This window comes from Silene latifolia, chromosome 4 (genome assembly GCF_048544455.1).
Source record: "Silene latifolia isolate original U9 population chromosome 4, ASM4854445v1, whole genome shotgun sequence".
Taxonomy (NCBI): Eukaryota; Viridiplantae; Streptophyta; class Magnoliopsida; order Caryophyllales; family Caryophyllaceae; genus Silene; species Silene latifolia.
Window position 1 is genome coordinate 10,784,468 of NC_133529.1, and position 9,976 is coordinate 10,794,443.

The 9,976-nt window shown below is 37.6% G+C and overlaps 1 protein-coding gene across 2 annotated transcripts; it reads left to right on the forward strand.

Annotated features, from left to right (window-relative positions):
• Positions 1–291: 291 nt before the first annotated feature.
• LOC141652909 (transcription factor GTE1) lies at positions 292–9,063 on the forward strand. Of its 2 annotated transcripts, none has more exons than XM_074460523.1 (9): positions 292–574; positions 682–781; positions 1,651–1,866; positions 3,282–3,359; positions 3,588–3,812; positions 3,900–3,998; positions 5,673–5,731; positions 7,204–7,354; positions 8,599–9,063. In XM_074460523.1, the coding sequence occupies exons 2-9, from the start codon at positions 716–718 to the stop codon at positions 8,812–8,814; spliced, it is 1,110 nt and encodes a 369-aa protein (XP_074316624.1). In that variant the 5' UTR covers positions 292–574; positions 682–715; the 3' UTR covers positions 8,815–9,063. The 2 variants fall into 2 exon arrangements, with proteins under 2 accessions (XP_074316624.1, XP_074316625.1); XM_074460524.1 differs by having other exon boundaries at positions 488–574; positions 686–781.
• The last annotated feature ends 913 nt before the right edge of the window (positions 9,064–9,976 follow it).

Genomic DNA, 9,976 nt, shown 5'->3' on the forward strand with positions numbered 1-9,976 from the left:
TGAGTACGCGGGTATGTGTCATTTGGCGGGTTGTCATCCGAGACTCAGTGACGGCCGATCGGGGCGTCAGATTTAAACATCTAAGTCGTTGACTTGAGCGTGGATATCTTTGACCGCTTCGATATGTTGATATGTTGAGCAGTGCGGTGCTGAGAATATCCCATCACTTTTTATAAAGTATTAAAGTATTACCAAAATATAGTGTTACCCCCATCGCACATTCGCACCCCGTAAAAAAACACATGGTATCCCAAAAATTGGAAAATGGAAGTTGGTATAAAAGGAAGACTAGAAAATTGGAATATGGAAGTTGGTATAAAAGGAAGACTAGAAAATCTCTTGCAACAACAAGAATATAAAAGCAGCAGCAAAACATCGCCGCCGTAAATCAAAGTGAACCGACTACACTTGACTTCACTTGTTCAGTTGTTCTACTTTGGAGTTACTTTGTCTTTCAATTGAAACTCAACTTTTCCTTCAATTTGTTTCCAAGATTCCCCTTCTCAGTTCTCACACATTCTAACCCACTCTTTTATCTTATTTGTTTATGTTTCTCCTTCACTTCTTCAATTTGGTATGTCGCTCTCTCTTTATATTCTTCTTCTTCTTCTTCTTTTCTCTTCTGCTTCTTTCTTTGTTATGCTAATTAGTAATTACTGATATTCCTGCTTATTTTTGTAGGAAGACTGTTATTTTAGATAAAAGAAATTAGAAAATGGGTGATATTGGTTTGGAAGAATACCAGCTTCGAGTTAATCAAGTTTTATCTCAAGTCGATAAGGTTTGTTTTATCCGATTATCTTCCTTTCTTTATGCGTTTTTAATTGTTGCAATCAGCTTGTTTACGGCTCTGATACGTTCGCGGAAGCGAAAGAATCTGTTTCTGTCTTGTTTTTCTCAAGGGAATAAAATGGCAGCGGAATTAGGATTAGGAGTTAGTTCATTTATAATACGTCCCGTATTCGCCATCAGACTCGAGCGTTTATGTTGTTCCTGTCGAATCGGAATGCTCTAATCAATTTTAGCTAGCTATGGATGGCGGATAAGAATGGCTCATTACTCTTAGACAATGTAGATACGAGTTAGGACACTTCAACACTTCATTTTGCCCAAATACCGTGATTTTTTTGGATGTTAACTCTATTATGATTGTGTGTGTTAGACACGTGTTTATGTTGACCTTCTCTTTTCTACATTTTCTTACCTTGTCCTCTCGTAGAGTAATAAATAACGGTGTGTTTGGATAGCAGAAGTGGAGGGAAAGGGAGGGGAAGTGGAAGGAGGGAAGGGAAAGGGAGAGAAAGGAAGGGGAGGGGGAATGGGGTGTGGATACTATTTCCCTCCAAATCTTGCTTATTGTGGAGAGTTTTTTATTAGGCTTGGAGGAGGGAAATTGGATCTCTCCAAATCTCTCCCCCTCCATTTCCCTCCACCCTCATTTCCTATACAAACAAGGGATTTTAAATCCCCTATTCCCCCCTCCTTTCATTTCCCTCCAAATCAATTGATGGATCGTTCTATTAGAGAGAGCATTGGAGATATCAGATATGATCTGAAAGAGAAGGTCCTTAACAAGACTTGTGTTTTGCAAAATATGCGATGAATGTCTTGTTTTGGTTTTGAGCATCAGTGCATTTGTTTTGTTTGCAGATAGAGCAGAGAGTTATTGAGATTGATCAATTCTACGTCAACAACAGTAAAAAGCTAGCAAATACTCCTAGAGGCGGATCTGCGTCTAAGGAGAAAGATAAGGATAAGGAAAGACTTGTTGCTAACGGAAAAAAGCAAGATGTAACTAGTAAAGAAACTATTGCGACTAAAAGAATGCAAGAGCTAATACGCCAGTTTGGAACAATATTAAATCAGGTCGCTTTTGATAATTGCTTATGTTTTATACATTAATTGTCTCTTGGTCTCTGTGTAGTATTAGTTAGTTGTTGCAGTTCTATTATCGGGAATCTGACAACGCAAGGCTAAGGATGTGAACATATAACCCCCTTACCCTGCCATAGGTAGGAGTCTTTGAAGCTCCGGGGTGATGTTGTGTAGCTGTGTAAACACCATTCATTATTGTCTATGGTCCTAAATCCTTATTATGAGTGCACTCACGGTTCACCTGGTGTATTCTTGGTTTGTTGGGCACTTTCTTCATGGCCCTTATATGTCTCCGCTTGGGATATTGAGTCCGTGAGATTATTATGACCAAATAGGATGTTAAAAGGCCCCTTTGCGGCTAGATGAGTATCGTTTAATTTTTCTTTAGCTTGCTGCTTGCCAGGGATGAAATTTGCTACGAGATACAAATGATTGTGTTGGCATACATATTGTTCATATACCATTTTTTGTGTTTTTCGTGAAGAATATATGAAAAAAAATATCAGTTTCCGCCTTTCTGAGAGTTTGAAGTTATGGGGCAATATCCTTAGAAAAGGCAACTTCAACTCAATAAAAGCAAATTGCAACTGGATTTCCAACTGTTTCGTAACTTTTTTTTCTCTTTAAGAACTTTTTTTTCAATAGCAGCTTACCGCTGAAGCAATTGTAGCAGCTCCTGGTAACTAAGAGGCTTGTGTTTCAATCCACGGTTAAAATGATGTGAACCTGTACCCTTCTTGTAACTCCTCATACCATTGTGTAGATAAACAGGAGCCCAATAAATTATGATCAATATTGGGATGTTGTTTGGGTGCTCTGATTTGTAGTCTGATGTGGCTATTTCTGTGGAAGTGGACTTGAGTCTTGACATTTATTTGTTGCTCATTTTGGTTAAAAAGTCACTCTTATTTTTCCCCTTTGCATCTTCTCTTAGCCCTCTTTCTTAATGTTTTCCCCGTTTCTGTTTATTTACTTCATTGTTGTGCTTACACTTTACACACTTTCTTTTCCTCTTTTTCCTTGGGGTTTTGCCTCATTTAGTTCCTTCTCTTTTGCATTCAGTTTTCTTCGTTTGCTCTTTTTTACCTCCTTTTATTTTTATATATTTTTTTATTTTTTTCCTTCCCGCTTTTATTTGTTTACCTTGACACATTGATGGTTCATAAACCTTATGACCGTCTTAGCCCATCCCATGTTTCTTTTGAGAAAAACTGTGGTGGTACTCTGGGAGTTCTAAAAAATTCATGAATCTAGCTTAGGTTCACTTGGTTCTCAAGGATTCAAATAGCTTGGTAAAAATGCTTCTTCTAGGGGTTTGACGTGTTTAATTGCTGTATAGAACTCCTTCAAAGTCTTCGCTTTTCTAATGTGCTGAATTCAGGGTTTTTGGTGTTTTTGGCTTTTAGATCAGTAAGCACAAGTTTGCATGGCCCTTTATGGACCCTGTTGATGTTAAAGGGCTTGGCTTAAATGATTATTATGAGGTACAAATCTTATTCTTATTAATTTACTATGTTTTTTGACGTTTTTGTTAATTTATTTAGGCCTCTTCCCCTCATAATGTTAAAGTTTTGAAAGAATTATGACCATTAATTATCATCTATAGGGTTTTTGGGTGATTGAAATGTTTCCTCCATTTATGTTGCCCATAAAGTATATTTTGCTTCGCTATTGAAAATTGATGCCTTAAATTTGCTTTTTGTTTCAACCAGATTATTGAAAAGCCTATGGACTTCGGCACGATAAAGAAAAAAATGGATGCTAAGGATGGTAGTGGATATAAACATGTTCGTGAGATTTATAGTGATGTAAGGTTGGTTTTCAAAAATGCTATGAAATACAATGATGAAACGAATAAATTTCATGTCATGGCGAAAACCTTGTTGGAAAAATTCGAAGACAAATGGAGACAATTTTTGCCTAAAGTTATAGAAGAGGTGAGGTTCTCATCCATGCTAAAACTGTTCTTCATAAATTTCCCCTTTGGTGTAAACATTACCAAGACAATCTGTGTACAATTGCAGGAGAGAAGGTACGACGATGAGGAAGTTGAGGTACAGCTGAATGTACAATTAGCTCAGGAGGCCGCTTATGCAAAAATGGCAAGAGATATAAGTAACGAGGTGAGTTGTGACCAGGGAAATCTTTTTTGCTTATAGATAATTTTCATATGTTTGTGCATGGTATCTTTTCTATAAGTTATCATCTGCTCCTCGTCTTCATGCCTCTATGATGGACCACTTTACATTTCAAGTGAACTACACCTTTTATGGGTTTTGCTTGGTCTACTTCCCCAGCCTCTATTTAAAGTTGACAAACATCCCCAAACTCTAAATCGTACTATTCTAGGACATCTTGGACTTTTTTTTTCAAACTTCAAACGCCCTGCTCAGAATCTGCTAGCTTTTGAAAAGTTATTAAGCCTACGAGCTTGTTTGGATCGGAGTTGATGGAGCTCAGCAAATGAGAGAAGTACGAAAAATGAAGGCAGTGAAGCAACTATTATTCCCGTATGACGGTAATGTCCTCAAGGGAGGTGGGTAACTAACATTATGTCCTCTATCCACCACCCCCACTAATTCCGACCTTCTTTTGTTTTCCCATATGGCGGTAATGTCCTCAAGGGAGGTGGGTAACTGTTACAATTATCATTCACTAACCCTGACTTTAACCTTAACCCTTCCCTCATTCTCTCTCCTCGCTCACAGATGTCACAAATTCCCAACCAATCGACCAATTTCACAGCCACACATATTGACATCCCTCTCTCTTCTTCTTTATAAATCTGGTGGGCTGCAAGGGGAGAGAGGTGGTTGTGGGGGTGATAGAGGATAGAAGGGGGAAAGTGGAGGAAAAAGAAAAAAAGAAAGTAAAGGAGAGAGAGGAGGTGACGAGTGGGAGATTGGCGCTCTTTGGCAAAGCGTTGGTTGGACCAGCGGTAGGGGAAGGGTGGCCGGGTTTAATGGGAGGAGGATAAAATAATGGGTTAATTAAGAAAATAGATTAATTTTAAGTCTTGTAAGTAAATTAGTAATTGTAAAAACTGTGCAAAAGTAAAGTGAAACACAGTTGCGATGGCGAAAGTATTTATCTTGCTTATAAGGCCACAATCCCGCTGCTGATATTGGTAGTTTTTCTGATTACAATGCATATTTATTAACTCGTCTTCCCCTTTCAACTTGAAAATGGACCTCATGCCTCAACCCTCCTTGACCAGAAGACCATTTCACTATCCTTGACTCTCACCGGAACCCCGTAAAAAAAAGGGAAATGTATTGCTGACTTAGGCACCGAATGGGTGTTCCCAGAGTAACAACATATACTCTATAACATTCTTGATCATTTATAAAAAGCAGTTTAAAATTCTCATCAGCTAGAGACTAGAGAATTAGACTGCTTATTGGAGTGTGGGGTTGTCGCATCATGCCAGAGTAGATGAATACCGTTTTAATTTTTCTTTAATTCTGAATGCTCTTCCAAGATTGTTTTGACTAAGGCCAGAGTAGATGAATACCGTTTAATTTTTCTTTGAACATTTTTTTGTATCTAATCCGTTACGCTTTAAGCCACAGTGTTTCTTCTGTTGCCATTGATAAAAAACAATGTGACTTTTTGGTTTGACTACCTCCATCGGTCCATCCCATTTCAATTGCCCCAATTTGATTATCGTGGTAGATTAGTGTCAACTTTGACCTTTACTAAGTTGATATTTTTGTAGCACTAAGTCACATAGGAATAACATGAATGCCGAAATGGGACCAAAAAATTAAATTATAAGAACTCATTCTTTGTTTCAGCTTTTTGAAGCCGACATGCATCTGGAAGAGCTCAGAGAAACTTTGGTTCAAAGGTGCAGGTAAATTATCCACGCCCTTGTGATAGATTAATTATGTATAGTTTTTATAAAATGCAGCAGTTTTTTTGATCTGCGAGGCTACTATTCTTTGTCATTTGAATTCTGATATAGGATGTCTAATTTATGATATCTTAGTTAATTATCATCATGATTTCATGGTAGCGTGATCAGCCGTGACATATAATGTTTTTCTTAAATTCTTACTGACAGCTTAATTGTAAGTTGTAACAAGGGTTTTTTTGTCAAAAACTACCTTATATTTAGGTGTATTTGTAAAAATACTACCTTATATTATTATTTTTGTTTTCAACTACCTTTGTTTTCTTTATTTTTGGTCAATAACTACCCACGCTAAGAATCTAGACATATTTGGTCTATTTTCCGGCTTTAACATATCTCACATGACTCTTTTATGTTTTAATCTTACTAAGGCCCGATTTTGGGAAGTCATAAAGTACTTACGCTAAACTTTAGTAGATGTTTGTAGTTATTATTGAAATGTGAAATTCATTAATTTTGCTTATCTGAAGTTAAATTTTGGTTTGGACGCAGTTGATCATTGTTGTTTGATGTTAAGAAAGTCATGTGAGATAGGTTAATGTCACTAAATTGACCAAATATCGCCATATTTACAGCGTAGGTAGTTTTTGACCAAAAAATGAGAAAACAAAGGTAGTCTAAACAAGAAAAATAATATAAGGTAGTTTTTTTACAAATACCCCTAAATACAAGGTAGTTTTTGACAAAAAAACCCTGTAACAATGCATAATCTTCCACCATAATCCCGGGCTATACAATTATCCAACAGAAGACTAAAGTTTCTTTTGGTCATTTGGTTTCTCTGAGTGTAGAAGCTTCAGCTGTAGAGCATCTTGATATTATACTCGTATATATTTAGGTGGCACCAACATAGTTAAGCTGCTATATTATTACTATACAGTTGAACATTGCAATGGGCTTAAGAGCATATTCTCTTGTGCATTTTGTTTCTTTGAGAGTTTGAGCTTAGAAGCTTGAGCTAAAGGACATTTATTTCAAATTTCCTTCTAAACGTCAAAGGAAAAATGTATATATAACCAGTGAATAAGGAAGTAGTAATCAATCTTTGAACTACCGGACTCTGTATTTACTATTTAAATAGCTTTCCACTAATTTTTGCAAACCTCTGATATCTCGGATGATAATTCCATTTCATGAGTTATATATATTTACTTCTATGCTTACAGTCTATAGACAATAGATTTGCATTTGCTGAGCTTGATTTGTCAATTTTCGGACTACACATTTCACCTAGATAAACCAATGAACAGCGAATTGAACATCTTTTTTTTTCATATGTTGAATGATGCTTTGAATTTGTTATATAATATTGTTCACGTTCCATCTCCCAAACGACAAGGTGAAGTAACACTTGACAGTTCTCGAACATCCTGTTATTACCTGATTTATAATTGATTGTAATCCAATTTCAGGAAAATGTCTACAGAAGAGAAAAGACAGCTCGGTACAGCTCTAACACGGCTGTCTACTGATGACCTGAGTAGAGCTCTAGAGATTGTTGCTCAGAGTAATCCTGGGTTCATAGTGAATGCTGAAGAGGTCGACCTTGACATTGATGCGCAGGTAAATTACCTATTACCCCTCTAGCTTTAACATTGCTATTGAGTTTGGGTCGGTCATTTTCAAGTTGTGGCTATTACCATTTGTTTGGTAAGGGAATTTGGAGCGAAGGGATTTGGAGGGGAATAATTTCCTTTGTTTGGATATTAAAGTGGAGGTGTAGGGATTTGGAGGGGAATAATTTCCTTTGTTTGTATATTAAAATGGAGGTGGAGGGATTTGGAGGGGAGGGAAAATGAATCCTTTGTTTCCCTCCTACAAGGCAGATTGTCTCCGTCCTTCCGTTGCCTATTGCTCTTCCTGTTCCCCTTGTTTTCTTTCCCTTCTCTCTTCCCCTTTCCCTCGCCAACCGTGCTCTCAGAATTACCAAGGCCTTGGCCTAGAATTCTACAACATCCCTTTCTTTGACTATAGCTCTGCCACCCCTTTCCCCTCCAGTTCTCATGTCCAAACAGAGCTTTGGATGGACGGTTTTGGAGGGAAAGGGAGGGGAGGGGAACGATACAAGATCCATTGTTTGGATAACAAATTGGGTAGGAGGGAAATGGAGGGATCAATTTTCCCTCCTCCAAGGCAAACCAAAATCTTTCCACCATAGGAAAGATTTGGAGGGGAATTGTATCCAAACAAGTAAACAACCATATCCCTTCTCCCCTCCCCTTCCCCTCCCTTCCTTTCCCAAATTTAGCGAGGGGAGAAGGGATAGGAGGGATCAACCTTAGGGCTTGTTTGGATAGAAAAATAGGAAGGAAAGGGAGGGGAGGGGGATAGGGGGATAGGGGGAAAGGAAAGGGGTGGGAGAGAAGGGGAGGGAGAATGGGATGTGGTTGTTTGGATACAATTTCCCTCCAAATCTTTCCCATGGAAAGATTTTGATTTGCCTTAAGAGGAGGGGATGGCTCCCTCCAAATCCCTCCCCCTCTATTTCCCTCCACCCTTATTTGGTATCCAAACAAGGGATGTTAAATCCCCTACTATCCCTCTCTTTCCTTTCCCTCCAAATTCCTCAATCCAAACACACCCTTAAAGGTTTTTGTTTTCAGTTAGCCAATTTGGCGAAGGTCATTTTCTGAGTGGGTTTGCTTTGGTGGTTCTTCTGAGGTCTGGGTTTCGGTTTCGGTTTCAGTTGGATTAATTTGGGTCAGGTTAGTTTTGTGTGTCGTACTCTGAGTTCTGACTCGTCACCTTCAAAATTAACCCTAGGTATATTATTAATGGTAAAATAATCCCGACTGACTTGACTGCAGAGTGAATCTACACTGTGGAGGTTAAAATTCTTTGTGAAAGATGCGCTACAAGCGCAAGGCAAGCCTTTAGCAAGCACTGCTGCCGACAACAACAACAATAACGAGAAGTGCGAGAACAACAATAACAATGTCAATAATAACTCAAAACGAAAGAGGGAGATATGTGATGCCCTTGCCAAGACCACCAAGAAGAAGGCCAAAAAACTTGGATCGTAATGTCGAATAGAACTATTCGTCCGCAAGCTACACTGAGAAGTTGAAATGTAGAGTAAGAGAAAGTCCCCAACAGGCACTCTTTGCAATTGTGAAAAAATATGTTAGCTGTATATCCTAGACATTGTATTCTTAGCACCGGTTCAAATTTAGAAGCATATGTAATTTCAGAGTACATCGCGGCTTATAGCTTTTGTTAGAAATTGATATGTTCAAATTTTCCTAGAAAATATGAAACTAAAATTTACCCTCTTTATATCTTTCGATTTAGTCTGTATTTGAGCAAAATGGAAAATGTCTCTTAAATTGTACTCGTGATATGATTATATTTCACGGAATAATACTCGGGACTTACAAATTACCCATTAGACCATTACCGTCGTTTTTCATTGTCCAGTTGCCATGGGAGAAAAGTCAACACTCCCTTTATCCCGGTCAATTCTTTACGTTTTCTTTACGTTTTTCTTACCTGGGTGTCTTGGTCATTCCTCTTAAGTTCTCATTTTATGTATATCATTTTTGTATTTCTTAAAGCATATGTCTTTTCAATCCTTGATTCGTGTCAAAAGTAAACATAAAGAATTTTGATCGAGTTCGAGATATGCGCAGTTTCACTCATTTAGCCAGTAGGAAATGCAGTGAACATGACTGTTTTCTGATTTGTCGAATAGCGATTGTTTGATTAGCAAGTTATAAATCTCCTTTCCTTAAACACAAAGTGAGTTAGTCGGATTGCACGTGTGAAACCAAACATGACGCCATTAAGTTAGTAATTAAACACAATTAACTCCTTAATTAAATGATTAAAGCTGCCAAAATGAGACGTACAAAATGGCTTTGTTCTCAAAACAGAACGCATAATAGTCAGAAAACTCCTTACTACTTTGCAAAAGACTGACTCATTTATTGTGGGCTCGATAAAGATGGAACTGTTTTAGGTCTTAAAGAATTACTACTTGATTGCCCAAAAGTTTAGTTTTGTAGATCTCAAGAAAGCCCATTTCATCTACATAAAGCCCACTTCATTGTCCTTCAAATTCTTTTTAATGACTGGTTTTCTATTTTCTTAAAAGACTTCAAAATTGAGCTTTTTTTCTGAATCCATTTTTGAAATAATGGTGAAAAATAAAAAATTTGTCGTTTTGGGTCGGTTTTGAAAATATTT

Excerpts from the sequence above, each read along its gene's own strand:
- LOC141652909 (XM_074460523.1), top strand. The coding sequence starts at position 716 with ATGGGTGATATTGGTTTGGAAGAATACCAGCTTCGAGTTAATCAAGTT. Across the intron at positions 1,867-3,281 it reads TTGGAACAATATTAAATCAG|ATCAGTAAGCACAAGTTTGC; the intron begins GTCGCTTTTGAT and ends TTTGGCTTTTAG. Across the intron at positions 3,360-3,587 it reads GCTTAAATGATTATTATGAG|ATTATTGAAAAGCCTATGGA; the intron begins GTACAAATCTTA and ends TGTTTCAACCAG.